At 37.3% G+C, this 15,519-nt stretch overlaps 1 protein-coding gene across 1 annotated transcript; it reads right to left on the bottom strand.

Annotated features, from left to right (window-relative positions):
* Positions 1-339: 339 nt before the first annotated feature.
* LOC131244423 (alpha-galactosidase 1-like) lies at positions 340-14,818 on the bottom strand. Its single transcript, XM_058244027.1, has 15 exons — positions 14,643-14,818; positions 11,610-11,668; positions 11,351-11,407; positions 10,809-10,843; positions 10,594-10,697; positions 10,189-10,264; positions 4,778-4,836; positions 4,610-4,675; positions 4,086-4,169; positions 3,921-3,985; positions 2,763-2,845; positions 2,570-2,660; positions 2,034-2,083; positions 1,170-1,310; positions 340-432 (listed from the first exon to the last, which is right to left on the bottom strand). The coding sequence occupies exons 1-15, from the start codon at positions 14,816-14,818 to the stop codon at positions 340-342; spliced, it is 1,239 nt and encodes a 412-aa protein (XP_058100010.1).
* Positions 14,819-15,519: the final 701 nt, after the last annotated feature.

The following is a 15,519-nucleotide window of genomic DNA, read 5'->3' as shown; positions in this document are numbered from 1 at the left end:
TAAGTTGAAAATTTTCTCATCGTCCAACCATGACCACATGTGGGCCCCACCCGGACTTTCCAAAAAATCCAAAATCTCCACCTGATGAGTCATAATATTACTGGGCGACTCAATAAAATCACACAAATGAGGACGGCTGGTCATTTTCATCCCTAACCATCCATTGGAAGGACATTCAACGGACAAAAGAGTGACGATCGACCATCCAATGAGATATTTATACGCTTGCCAATCTGTCACCAGGTCCATCAGATGAACGGTTCGATTTATTTCAGTTATGTGATAAAACAAAGTGGACGATCATGATCAGATCGCCACCACTGCATCTGTCGGTGGAATTTAGGAAATAGGCGTCAACACGTACATCTTGCATGAATGAGGCACCATCGTATCCGTCCATGCATTTTTGAACGTCTGCGTCAATGTCGCATGCTGCATGTCAAACCCAAGTGAGGCGTTTAGACGACAATTCCATGGACGGCGAGAAATACTCCAAAGACAAGACGGTAGGGTTCATCACAGCAATGGTCCTGAACCATGGGCCCCACATGTTGAGAACGGGCGGTCCACTACTCAGGTGGGCCACAGTTTAGAAATCGAATGTACTGCTGTGGAAAACTAGAGTGAATTTTCTAACCACCCACCTGTTTACAGTGTTGGGGCCCACCTGCTGAGCGGACCAGATTAATTTATGGCCAAAAATCTTGTGGCACATGTGATGGGGCCCACCCATGATGTATATGTAGAATCCTCAATACATGCAAATTAAGAATCGTTCCGATCCAAAACTCACGTTAGACACACAACAAAGGAACTATATAAAATCATGCCTATGATCTATATACATTCAATGGTTGTGGTCCACCTGAGTTTTTGAATGGCATGATTCTTGGGGTATCCTTTAAGCAAGGTGTGGTTCACCTGATGAATGGTTTGGATGACATATATACAACCCGGTGGAACCCACGTTCCATCTGGAAGTTTCTACGGTCAGCTTCTCCTTACCCATTTCGCCATTGTTTCCTTTGGTGTGTCCCACCTGAGTAATGGACCAAGCTGGATTTTGACACCTAGGCCTACGGCACTCACACATCACAGTGGGGCCCACACAGCTCGAACCTATCATTCCATATGTATGTATGTATGCATGTACGAGTATATGATAATACCTGCCAAAGATCCCTTGCTTGGACCACTGTATTCGGAGGGAGACCTATGTCATCCCAATAAGCTGTAATACGTCCCACATGAAAACTCCGATTCACTAAGAGGACAACCGTCCGATTGCCTGTGAGTGGGCCCGCCCAAATCTGTAACCGTTAAATGATTCAGTGGCAATTTCTACTTCATAGACAGCAAAAGCTAAAACATGTTATTTAGGACAGGTGTCCTTATTATCTCTCATCCATTCCAAACCAGTGATCTGGTGGACCCCGCAATGGATAGGGGAATACCCCCATACACTCGTTCATATTGGTACATCACATCCATCCATGGACTTTGTGTGGGCCATGGTTTAGCTTTCTAGACCACCGATCTGATGGGACCCCTGATGGAAAGGGATCCAGATTGGAAGATCCTAGTCATCCAACTACGGACTTATAGTCCTTTAGCTGAAGGGTCAGAATTTTACAAGCTGGGCCATTCATGAGAAATCTTCTACCCCACCACAGGCTTGGCTCTTTCTAGTGTGTGTGTGTGTGTGTGTGTGTGTATATATAACTCCACTTGTCATAGTTCCAAACCGTCCATTACAAATGGACGGCCACCTATTGAGTTTGGGCACGTCATTGCCCAAAACTATGTTGATCGGATAATCTGAGCCATGAAAAAAGTTGCCTCTAAGGTTTATTATTCGGATGTAAAAATTTGTATATTTATTAAAGTCGTATTGGCCGTACAATTGATGAACACTGTAGGCGATTTTTTATACGGTTCGGATCATTGAATCAATCTGGTTTTTGTGCAATGGCCTATCCAAGATGTTCCCATCCTAGTGGATGGCCCAGATCTAATATTAGACGTATTTATACCTCAACATCTCCTTCCATCCTAGTCTTCTTTGCTTGAACACCAAGAGGATCTGCACCACAATCACAATCAAGCCACAAAACTCTCACCTTTAGATCAATGAATAAGAGATCAAAACCATTCATAGGAGAAATAGATGGGCCTCATGCAAAAATGCAATATTGATTTGGTGGGCCACAACATGAATGGCCATAGACCAAAATTCACAAGATGACCCTAACCAAGTGCTCAATGTGATATTCGTCCATCGTGTGGTGACAAACTACGGTGATCCGAAGCGAGCGTATGGTGCTCCTCGGTGTACAGGGAATAGTGGTCACTCCCATCAATCAATCTGGGACGTCCACAAAAAGGTCACCATGCAAAATCACCTAGATCGGACAATCATAACCATCCAATCAGTAGCCCATCAAATGGATGGTAAAGATTGTTTATGGAAAATAGAACCACCAACAATCTGAACCAAACATATGATGTAGCCCATCATTGAATCCCTGCCGTTCAAAAGAACCATTTTGATATGAAGTTATTGATTAACCTTGGTTGACAGCAATGACCTCTTCGTTGCTAATAATCTCCATGGTGTCCTGAGTCATATTACGTACATCACATCCTAAGAGAAGGGGAGCCTGCAAGAAGTATGCTATGTTTTAATAAAATAAGAGGAGGAGGATGGTAATGCATGCACACGCACTCCTACGTACGTGACATGAAAAACACGTATGCCATACCTTGGAAATGGCCCATAAGCTGAAGTGAACTATATATTCGTCTTTTGTCATCCCACCGTTTCCCACTTCAAGCATGTCTGGATCTAATCACACACAACCCACAAAGCAAATCAATGCTACAACACTAATTCAACGCTTAATCAAAACCCACGTCCCATTGGATTATCTGATTTGTGGGCCCGTTTGGATGCACCATGTTGCTTTTCTGCCAATTTGAAATTGATTTGGGGTGGAAAATAAAAGAAGAAAACCAAATTGCTTAGAATGTGATTCCTACTTTTCATGGTGCCCCAATTGGGAATCCACCTCAAACATCGAAGCCAATTATGATTTGGGCTACATCCAAACGCATCCTAATTGAAAAAAACAAAAAAACTTTATGGTTGTTTGGTAGCATGGATTTTGGGCATTAAGGAAATTCAATCCTGGATTTTTAATCGAAGTCGTATTTGGCACCCTCGAGTTTGGTGGATTCCAAATCGAGGGGACCTTTTTTGGGCAGCTTGGGTGGATCCTGACCGTGGGGCCCACCGTGATGTATGTGCTTACATCCATGACATCCAAACGTTTTGACAGCTCATTTTAGTGCATAATTCAAAAAATGAAGCAGATCTAAATCTTAGGCGGACCACACCATAAGAAACAATGGTGATTGAATATCCACCATTAAAAACTTCTCGGGGGCAAAAGGAACGTTTATTTGCAATCCAACCTGTTGATAAGGTCACACGGAAACGAATAAAAGGACCATACAAATGTCAGCTTAATCCAAAACTTTGTGGCCCACAAGAAAATTTTAATGGTCAATCACCACTGCTTCTTGTGGTTTGGTCCACCTGAGATTTGGATTTTCTTATTTGTGATCATGCCCTCGCATGAGCTGTCAAGATGGATGGACAACACCGATGTAAGGCACATATATCACGGTAGATCCCACAGTCAAGTATTCAAAATTTTGAATTCCATTTATTAAAATTTGTGCTACCAAACACTATTTATAAACTGAAAATCTTAGGGAATGAAAATTTTGGATTTGAATTCTTATAGTAAAATCCAAGGACTCAAAGGACCATATAAGTAGAAACTAGAAATTAATACAAACTTATTAGATATTAATTTTTCATAATTGGGTAGTAAGTATAAACAAAGAACACTAACCGTTCCAACCGCCGGGCCGTGCGAACCTTGCATATACTTCATTCATGTCAGCAATAGTGACCATGCTATGAAACCCATAACCATTTAATGATTTTAATTATAATATAATACATATGATTAAGATAAGGAAAATCAACCTAATTAAGCATTTCAAATGATTTTTACCTTTCCCAGTTATCAGATATATCATTAGTAGTTCTCCAACTGTTTCCAACTTTAGCTCCCCACAGAGCTGGGTGCAAGTCCCCCCTGATCAACGGTTGAAAACAGATCAATCCAACATATGAATGTGGAAAGAAATTTAGAAATAAGGGCTGGGCTGTGAAATCATCACCATTTTTCATGAGTGATGGTACCTCATCCACCATGCAGGATGCATACGTGTAGGGTGATCCAGGCCATCAAATCATATACCCTAGAGTGAATAGAGCATAACCCAAAACTCACAATGGTTACTCACCCATCTCGATTCAGCCTGATGAATATGGATCACTGATCATTTTATCTCAACCATCCATGTGGTATGCAAGAATTGGATGGTTAAGATCATTTGAATATTGGTGTGATTTTTTGCATCATGCTCCATACATTACCAGCTGGGCAATTTGGAGTGTCTGGATTGTAGGATCACAACCTTTTAGAACAACAGTGGTGAGCAATCACCAGAGTCTAAGCTGAGATGTAATTACCATTCGCACATAGAGAAAAAGATTGGACGGCCTGCCTTCATCAGAGCTCGAGTCATTACTGGATATCTATAGAAAATAAATAAAGTAAAATAAAATAAAAAATCAAAGTGAATAACAAGTTCATCTGAATTAATCTAGACAGATGATTGAATGAGAGGCTGAGATTACCGTACTGTTGGCCTAGAACCGTCGTTGAAACAGTTATCATACTTCAAATAATCTATTCCCTGAAAGTCTCAAAGCATTAGTGTTAGATTTCTTCCATTAGTGGGCCATCACCAATCAACAGCTGGGATTGAGCCAGATCAGATGGACCGTTGGAGGCCTTACCTGAATTGGCCATAACAGTTACCGAAAGAAATGTGTTAATGATTGAATTAGATTGCTTACGTGTAGATGACGTGGCAATCATCAAGACAAGAAGTTGCCAATGTGGCATACGCATGCAAGATCCTGGCCAATCATCAGATGGGTCCCACCATGAACCCGCCAATGTAGCCTGCCTGGTGAATTGGCTGGCGTATTCTACGAACAAGCTATGTTACAGTGGTCGCCATCTGATGAATGGCCTGGATCCATCACACGTGTGCACATGCGCCATGAATCTCCTTTCCAAGCGTCTTTGCATCGATCCGCATGGCCATTGTCTCTTCATAGATCATCTTCCCTTTGAAATCATGGCGGTTTATGAATCCCACGTGTGCAGAGCCCTAAACATTCATACTGAGATGCTCGAGCAAATACGAAACTAGAACGAGAGATCTAAGCTTTCCATAAGGTTGGGAAAGATGCTTAGGGCCCGTTTGTGAGGTTGGATTTGGAATGCATTGGAATCCAAAGCACAATTACATTAGACTCAAAGTGATTATGAATACTTAATTGTGTTTAATTAGTTGAAACATACGGATATCCAAATATTTTGTTGCCTTGTATTTGGAATGCATTGGAATTCTGTAGCATATTTACAGGACCCGAATTTGATGAACTAAATCAACTTTTACATTCCAAATTAATATCCATATATTATATTTGATAGAATGATTTTAATAAGTACATTGGAATATATACGTTGACCAAAAAAATAAGAAAATTTTAAGTTTTAGGTGGGCCACAAACATAAGGATCATAAACGAGCGACTCATTATTTTTTTTTTAACCGTCCATTTAGATGCCCAATGTTTGGATGGTTTGAATCATTCTATTATAATTTAATTTTCATGCTGCAATTGATAATTAAATTGTTTCGAATATCATTAATATGCCACATGTACAATGAATTAGTAACCTAGTGACACCTTTGCTACACGTGTAGCTCTTATCTCTAAAAAGGAATTTTTTTTTTTTTTTTAAAAGACATTTCATTTGAATTACATCAAAATCACAATATTTTGTTGAAATTTTCAAAACACATTAAAAGTGTGTATTTAAAATACCTCTTACTTTATTTACCTTCAAATCCTGAGCTACCAAATGCAAAAAGTAGCCACTTGGATTTGAAATACACCTATTTACCTCTAAATGAAGCTGATAAGCATCGATGAGGTAATTGTGAGATGTCGAGACGTTGGAATGCATGATATGTTTCCCATTCATCTCTTTCATGCGTATGAATGTAATCTCTGATGCTTTAAGCAATTACCCACTCCTGTTATATTGTCCATACACAAGAACATGTAGAAAGAGGTGATCTGTTTGGAGTATTTTCTTTATAAATTATTCTCTATATAATGAGAGAGAGAGAGAGAGAGAGAGAGAGAGAGAGAGAGAGACGCCATGTATTCTTAATTTCTCATATTTTATGGAAGAAGAAAGCTTTATATGGTTGTTGCATTTACGCATCCATATTGTCAAACTATATAAATTTTTATACCTCTTATTTTTTGTTTCATTTTAGCTTTTGAATTTTAATATGACTATTTTTTATGGTTTTACTTTATTTGCATTGATTGTGTGCATGTGTTTTTCTGTAACAATTGGTATCAAAATTAAAAGTGGAGAAGCATTTAAATGTAGGAAAAATATTGGTGTTGGATTGAGTTCGACCATATTAATTTTAGGTGTCGAAGTTTAATGAATCTAATTACATGTTGTGAAAATTAACGATTATTGTAGTGTTGGTGAAAGATGGCTATGCAAATGCAATCAAATGAGAAGAAAAGAAATATGTATAAATGAAAGATGAGACTTTTAGGATAAAAATCAATTAACTATGGTCAATCTTTTTATCGTACTGGAATTTAGTTTTATTCAATAAATCCTATCAAACCACTAGTAAAGGCTTGTGAAATAAATTATGAATTATGTACGAAGAAAAATTAATGTTAAATAAGATTTTTCTTTAACAACAGTTTTATAACTTTAAAAAAGAAAAAAAAATGATATTTTTAGCAAGAAATCTTTAATATGTTTAAACTTTGATTAGCAGATCAGTGGCAATTCATATAGAGATTGATGATGAAGAAAAAGTTGCATTTCTATCTTCTTCTTCTTCTTCTTCCTCTCTCTCTCTCTCTCTCTCTCTCTCTCTCTTTAATATAATAAATTCGTTGGTTGGTTTGATTATTAATCTTAATAAAAGTTCAAATTTCAATATAGTGTTAGTTTTGTCCACATTGCTTATTGAATAGTCTCATAAAAACACATGAGTAATCTTTTGGTAATGTTGTGATGGTCAGATGAAAATTTACTGACAAAGGTATCAGTGGGAGAGTTCTAACGAGAGCTAAGTAAAAAATGCATAAAATAATAAAGTGTTAGAATTATTGCAAAAATGGTTACTTGTGTAAAAATCACAAGCTCGAGAAGAAAAATTAAAAAAAAATTCAAACTTATTTTGCATTATCAAGCATTAGATTCAAAGGCTTTCTCTAGAAAAGCCTAAATGAGAAAGACTCAACTAAGAATAGAAAAATGTTGTTATTTGTAATTCCTAAAGAATTTAAATCATAAAATGATTTTGGATTTGGGCTCTTATTTATATATACAACATATAAGGATTGTTTCTACACATATTGGTTATGTGACGACAACACAATTTACATGGGTAATGATAATACTTGTAAAATTTTACGAACTGGGAATGTCAGAATCACTGTGTTTGATGGTATCATATCTACAGTTTTAATATGTAGTTTAGACCTAAACTTGTAAAATAGTCTCTTGTCAATGTGAAATGTTTGGTAAAGATGGCTATAAGTTTTTTAGATAAAAATGATCTATTAAAAAAATAAAAGAAGCAATGATATTTGTGAAGGAAGAGTTGATAAGTGGCTTATATTAGTTTATTGGAGATACTGTGATTGGTGATGGTATTGTTGTTAATGTTGTAACAGAGTATGTTACTATGCCATATGAGAAAACAATGTATTTCTTAATCGAAATTTATTTTACAATTCAGATTTTTATGAGGATTTTTTCTTTGAAAAGATTTGTAGAGCTCATTTAATTTCTTTTATAATTGCTGGAAGTATGGATATTTTAAATGTAATTCATTCTAAGACTATAGATGATCTTATTAAATTTTTGGAAGGTTCAAAGTATTTATTTCTTTTATTGACAATTTCTTAGAATATTATGAATTTACATGTTCAAAAGAAAGATTAATGCTTCTACTTATTTTATCACGTTTAAATTATTTTTAAAAAATGATAAGAAAAATAAAATTAAGCATCTGTGAACCAATAACGAAATTGAGCATATCCTGAATGAATTTAATATTTTTTTAGTAGGCATGTTATTAAGAGGTATTAGATATTCTCAATATTCTATAAAAGAATGGAGTAGTTAAATAGATGAATTGTACATTTATGGATCGTGTTAGGAGCGTGCCGAGTTTGGTTAGGCTTGAGCGGTATTTTTAAATAGATGCTATTAATACATTTTGCTACTTGGTCTCTTATAACCACACTAAATTGTAAATCAATGAAGATGTATGGTTTGAAAAATCCGTACTTTATAGTTTTAGTTGTGACACTTACATGTGCGTTTTCAAAGAGTAAAAGATTACGTTGGATGCGATATTTGAAAAGTGTATTATTCTTGACTATGAATATGAAACAAATGGATACAAATTATGAATGCTAATCACTTGAAAATGTCCATAAATGAGAAGAATGAAGCTCTATATGAAGACAAAACTAGAGAATTTATTAAATTATCTATAAAAAAAAATACTATTAGTTGCAAATGGAATTACAGGTTAAAAGAAGACTCTTATAAAAATGTTGAAAGATACAAAACTCGATTTGTGATAAAAGGATATTATTAAAAAATTAGATATTGACTTCAACTAAATCTTTTCTTCAATTGTTCATTTGAGTATTATTCATATTGTGTTGTGCATGACATTATTCCTTAATTTGGAATTAGAGCAATTAGATATAAAAACTCATTTTTACATGAAAATCTTGATGATGAAATTTATTTGACTCAACTTAAATTTTTTATTTTTTATTTATATTTATATTTATTTTTAAGAAAATCTATTTTATCAGTTGAACACATCACTTTATGGTTTAAAGTAGGCACCAACATCTTCATACAAGCAATTTGATTCCCTCATTATAAGCTTCAAATTTTAGAGATGTGAGGGAAATTATTGTGCTTATATTTGTAGCTATGATAATTATTGTTCTGTTATCTTATTACTGTATGCAATAACAAAGTTGTAAGCATTAGTAGAGATAGTTTTACAGTAATGAAAACTCATTTAACTAAAAATTTGGTAATGAATGATTTGAGTACCATTAATTAGATTTTTAAGATGATTGTATTTAAAAACAAACAGAACAAAAACGTCTAAATAACTTAAGATGATTTTGTTGAAATATTTCAGCACTGCTTCAATATACATGATCCTAATTAAGTTAAACTCACTTCTATATTTGTTGTAAGCTATTTTTAGATCAATGTTCTAGCCTAGAAGTGGAGAAAGTAAATGTCCCAAGTACTATATTCATGTATATGTGCACATGTGAAGCTTAGTTTCTTACAGTTTGAGCAAATTCTCTTTCTTATTATGTTGTCTACATAAGAGGAACATATGCAGGTATGTATGTTCTTAAAATCTCTTAATGACTACTCATATATTAGAAGAGTACGAAAGAAAAGTAAGTAATTTATTATTAATTTATATTATTTTAGTAAAAAAGAAAACTCCATGTTATTGTCTTATAGTCATATTACTAAATTATATAAATCTTTCTATCTCATCTTATTATTATTATTATTATTATTTTGTCCGTATATTTCAACTTTTAGTTTTTAGTTTGACCCTTTTTGTGATTTTGCTTTGCATGGATTGTATGTGAATAGTTTCTTGCAATGACTAAAATTTTTTATCTAAAAAAAATCTCACAATTTCTCTTTAACAGAGCCACAACATTGAGAGTATATTATTGGTTAAAACTTTTTACCCTGCTAATTAATTCGTTTTGATATGATGTGGCCCACCAGAGGTGCTAAGTGGCCCGATTTTTGGCCACAAGATCTAAACATTGTAGGTCACCTGATGGAAAGTACAAGTCTCATACGTGTGTGTATCAAGAACCCTAGAAAGAAAGGTGTGCTCAGATCCATACCCATGAAGCAAAGGTCTGAGCATCTTGCTCTTCATGGCCAAGGGATCCTGGCATTGTCCCACTGCATGTGGAATACCTGTCAGTTTCAGTCCATTGCGGGGAGTTAGTTAACGTGCAATTCATATTCTCTATAATATGGTGGTGAGTTATATGATCCAGACCATTTACCTATTGGGCCCCAATGTAGATGGTCTGTACGATGAAAACCAAACTTGTTAGAATATGGCCCCACTTACTGACCAGTGGACTCCTTGATTGTAAATTGACAGTAGGAGAATGTCCAACTAGTGGTTGATATTCCCCAATAGGATAGGCCCAAGAGATGAATGGTGTGAATTTAGTACACGTGTGCAATGCATGAACCCATCTAATGAATAAAAATAATTTGAAACGTTAGGCAATCACCCAGCATCCGAGTAGATTCCTAGCTTAAGCCCTTTGCCATGTACATAATCTGCAAGAGCTTTAATCCCAGATGGAAATGTCGACTGTTTGGAGACTAAATTTCCCTGAAATCAAAATCCAATGTTTTGGGGGTGGCAATTTATTGATCCTTGGACTGTCCATTTCTTACTAATTAAAAATAAATAAAAAAAATTCAAATCTGATGAAGAGCAAACCTTCAAGTCGCGATTTGATTCGGCCCAGCAATCATCTAATAAACGATAATCACAAACATAATCAGCTATTCTTAGTTAAAGCAACGCTTGGTACCTTCTACCCCACCATGTGATGATCCAGACCATTCATCTAGAAGATCAACTAAGGATAGCCCACATGATAAAAATCTCACTTATTGGTGCACCATGTGATGATCCAGACCGGTCATCTAAAAGATCAACTAAGGATGGCCCACATGACAAAAATCTCACTTATTGGTGCACCATGCAATGATCTAGACCGTTCATCTAAAAGATCAACTAAGAATGGCCCACATGACAAAAATCTCACTTATTGGTGATTCGCACTACCCATGCATATGCTTTGAGATATGGAGTATGCTTTTTAATTCACTTTTATATGGTTGGTGAGGATCTCAGATTAATTAATTTTTTCTCATTGGGTCATCTACGATGTGATACTCAAGATAGATGGTCCGGATCATCCATTCTCCATAGTATTTCTTGTGCACATATAAAAATTGAGTTGCAAAACAATATACCTATATTAACATAGTGATATCCAAGCTTTGCAAGGCCAGTGGACACCAATGCATCAGCTGTTAAGAGACCAAATTGGAATAGTTAAACAAATATCACTGAAATAAAGATAATAAGTTCAAAATCATACTCACCGAGTCGAGTCGACTCAGATGAGTCCAGTCAACTCGGTTTTCTTAAGCCTTTATTGAACTCAACTGAGTCAACTTAAACTCGGGTGCTTTTCAAGTTTGAGTTGAGTTTGGAGTAATTTATACTAACCAGTTTCTTTGATTGTTTTCTCATCAATCTTGCACCGGAAATGATTCCAACTGTTCCACCTGAAATATGATCGATCCAATGAATCTAAGCACAATATCTTATGTAGCAAGATGAGTGGAGTAAGTGTCCAATCCGAAGATGAACGGCTACGATTTATATGGTCAATGTTTTCAAATCAACCACGGAAATCAAAGGGTTAACATTTTTTATTTTTTTATTTTTTGTGAACATGTGCCACATTTATGGAGGATGACATACCATAACTTAAAGGTGGTGGTGAACTGACAGTGTACATTGACTCCTGTGATAGTTTACCACTGCTTGGGACTGCTAACTTTATCTTTAAGCTCCATCTCAATTATTTCTGTTCTTTAGATCAGGTGGAACCCGTTGCTAGGTGGGCCACACATGTATGGGCGGCCAACTGATTCCAAGTGGTCTACCGTTTTCATAGATGATAGGTTCTCTTCTAAAATGGGCGTGATTCTTCAATCGATCACATGGCATTGTTGAATGGCAATCAGACCGTTCAATTTCTGACCCAACTATGGATGGACATAACCCAAAAATTACATTGAGAAGATTACAGCATGCCTTTGGAATTTGAACTACTCACTATTGTACTTTCAACCATTCAATTGATAGACAGCGATTCGCACGGTAGGGTTGGTAGATCAATATGATTTTAAAGCTATGGTCTATCCAACACGTGGCCCACAATTTGAATGGTCTGGATAGCCCAAATGAGTGTCACATGTAAGCTGGATCGGTCACCGTAATTTTCAAAATGGTTTCGAACTAGAACGGGAGTCTAACCCAAAGCCCAAAGGGTAGCGGATTAGGTGATACCCCCGGATTCATCCAAGACGGTGCAGCACTTACGGTGGGGCCCACCTTGATGTATATATTCTGTATCCACGCCATCCATCCATTTTTCCATATCATTTTAGTGTATTATCTCCAAAAATAAAGTAGATCCACTTATAAGGTGGATCATACCATAGAAAAAGGTGATGATTGAACGCTTACCATTGAAAACTTCTTAGGGCGCACCTTAATGTTTTCCGGTGTTTATTTGCCATCTAATCGCATAAGCATTGATTAAGAGAAAAACAAATATCAGCTTGATCCAAAACTTTTGTGGCCCATTAATGGTCAATCACCAATGTTTCCTATGGTATGGTCCACTTAATAATCGGATCGGCTTCATTTTTGGGATAATACCTAAAATGATACGGAGAAACGGTTGACGGCGTGGATATAGAATACATACATCAAGGTGGGCCCCACTGTAAGGGATGCACCGTCCTGGGTGAGTCGAGGGCCCTAGGACAGCTGGCAAGGGTTGACTGGCTCCCACCGTGGATGGCATCTGTGTCAGAGATCCAAGTCATTCGCCAAGTCCGTTAGATACGGACGTGGATTGCGTCCTACCCCCGCCCGGACGGTAATCGGTCCAGAAAGGGCTCTGTGGGGCCCACCGTGATGTAATTATTTTATCCGCGCCGTTAATAGTTTTTCTCATATCATTTTAAGAATGATTCAAAAAATGAGACGGGTACAAGGCTTAAGTGGACTACAAAGTTGGGATTGAACGTCCACCATTAAAAACTTTCGCTGGAGAGGTTTCAGATCAAGCTGATATATATATATATATATATATATATATATATATATATATATATATATATATATATATATATATATATATATTTGGACTTCATCCACGGCTACATGATCTTATGAATAGGTTGGATGATAAGAAAACATCACGGTGGCCCTTAGAAAGGCTTCAACGGTGGGTGTCATTATCACTGCAGCTTCCTTTGGTGCGGTCCACTAGAGCTGTTGACCTGCTTCATTTTTATGAACGCACTTTAAAATGATCCGAGAAAAGCGATAAATGGCATGGATAAAGCACTTACATCAATATGGCCCCCACAGAGCCCTTCCCGGACGGATTACCGTTACCGCAATCCGCGTCCGTTAAATACGGATTCAAGATTCGGTAATGATACCTCCAGTAGCTACATCGGTGCTGGAAAAGCTCTATGGCCCACCTGTGTTTTATCCACGCCGTCCATTCATTTTCACCCCTCCTTTTAGGGCAGGTGCCCAAAATTGGGGCAGACTCAAATCTCAGGTGCACTGCACCACAGTAAACAGTGGTGATTGAATACCATACCATTAAAAACTTGTTAGAGGCGACAAAAGTTATGAATCAAGCTAATATCTGTGTTTTCCCTCCGTCCACGTCCGTGTGACATAGCAAATAAACGTTACAGTGGGCCCTACGAAGTTTTTAACGGTGAGTGTTAAATCAACATTGTTTCCGATCCGCTTGAGATTTGGATCTACCTAAAGTTCATGCTCATGCCCTAAAATAAACAGGCAAATTAAATGAATGGACGGCATGGATAAAACACATACATGGTGGGGCTCACGTAGCTTTTTCAGCACTGACCAGCAGCCACGTCACCTATGATCCATTAAATGAGGAGTAATAATCCAGTGGGCTAAAGTGCATGGAAACTTTCCCATAAAGAAAGTTGAATCTGAACCATCCATTATATCTAATCTTTTCTTATCCTGTTATTGACCAAAAATCACAGCAATCAGATGGTTCTAAACACGAGTGACTGGCCTATCTTTCAGGAACGATCTTGTAAGTACATTATGTATACCACTAAGAGGACGGTTTGGATCATCTTATCAAAATGTAGTTATGAAGACAGCCCTATCAAGAGCCGACCGGACCTAATGGGTTTTAATGGGACATGGGGCATTGATAATCATCACGGGCCAGGATTAGGCCCATGATGGAGTTCGGTCTGGGTTTGGACAGACTACAGTTTTGATAGACAGTTCTTGTATGTTGACAGTATGCACAACCTAACGAATGGCCAGGAACTGTTACATGTGTGACATCCGACTGTCTGAGACAGGAATGTGGGCCCACGCTCTATGAAAACCTGTGTTTGAGAGAGAGAGAGAGAGAGAGAGAGAGAGAGAGAGAGAGAGAGAGAGAGATACCCCATGGGAGGAGTGGAGCCGAGGCCATTGGCGAGTAGATTTCGTCTGTAAACTTGGTCAATGTCCGACTGAAAGAGAAGCCTCGATGCTGACACGGAGATTGAGAACAATACCAAAATGAAGATATGATAGAGGAGCAGAACTCTATGATTATGAGATGCTGAATATCTCTCCATCTCCTTCTTCTTCTTCAAAGATGAGAGAGAGAGAGAGAGAGAGAGAGAGAGAGAGAGAGAGAGAGAGAGAGAGAGAGAGAGAGAGAGAGAGAGTAGTAAGGAGTGTGGGGTTGAGGAGGCGCATTTATGGATAGATAGTTGGAATCTTTTTTCTTTTTTTGCCGGATCCAGTAGAGACATTTCTATGTTAAGATTAACATACAAATCAACTCGTGGAGAGCGGATTGCATGTTTCCCGGGCCGGGCACAGAGATATACCTTTGGCCGGGGCTGTGTGTGGCCCATAGAGGTACAAATCCACTCCGTCCATATTTTTTTAAAGACCACAGTAGGATGAGAATATAAAAATCATTCATATCAAAAACTCATGTGGGGCATGCCGCATCAAACAGTGGGGATTGAACACCTGGGGGTGTAAGAAGTTTTTTATCAGAATAAAATTTGTTCCTATGGTTTATCTGAGTGAAACTAACCATATGAACGGTTTGGATGGAATATAAACATCATGGTCAACTCCAGAAATGTTTCAACGGTGGACATTTCTGTTCACAATGTTTCGTTTTTGGTGGCCCACCTGAGTTTTATATCTGCCTGGATTCTCACGTATGGTGTATTATTTTGGTCTTCAAAAACATATGGACGGATTGGATTTGTCATGAACATCTATGCGGGACCCACACAGCCCCAGGCACAGGTATATA

The sequence above is a fragment of the Magnolia sinica genome, chromosome 4 (assembly GCF_029962835.1).
Source record: "Magnolia sinica isolate HGM2019 chromosome 4, MsV1, whole genome shotgun sequence".
Classification (NCBI taxonomy): domain Eukaryota; kingdom Viridiplantae; phylum Streptophyta; class Magnoliopsida; order Magnoliales; family Magnoliaceae; genus Magnolia; species Magnolia sinica.
The sequence above is the reverse complement of the archived record's forward strand: the minus strand, read 5'-3'. Positions and strand labels throughout refer to the sequence as shown.

Excerpts from the sequence above, each read along its gene's own strand:
- LOC131244423 (XM_058244027.1), bottom strand. The coding sequence starts at position 14,818 with ATGGAGAGATATTCAGCATCTCATAATCATAGAGTTCTGCTCCTCTAT. Across the intron at positions 11,408-11,609 it reads GAAAACAATCAAAGAAACTG|CTGATGCATTGGTGTCCACT; the intron begins GTTAGTATAAAT and ends GTCTCTTAACAG. Across the intron at positions 1,311-2,033 it reads GGATGGAAGGAGATGTTGAG|ATTTGGGCGGGCCCACTCAC; the intron begins GTATAAATACGT and ends TAACGGTTACAG.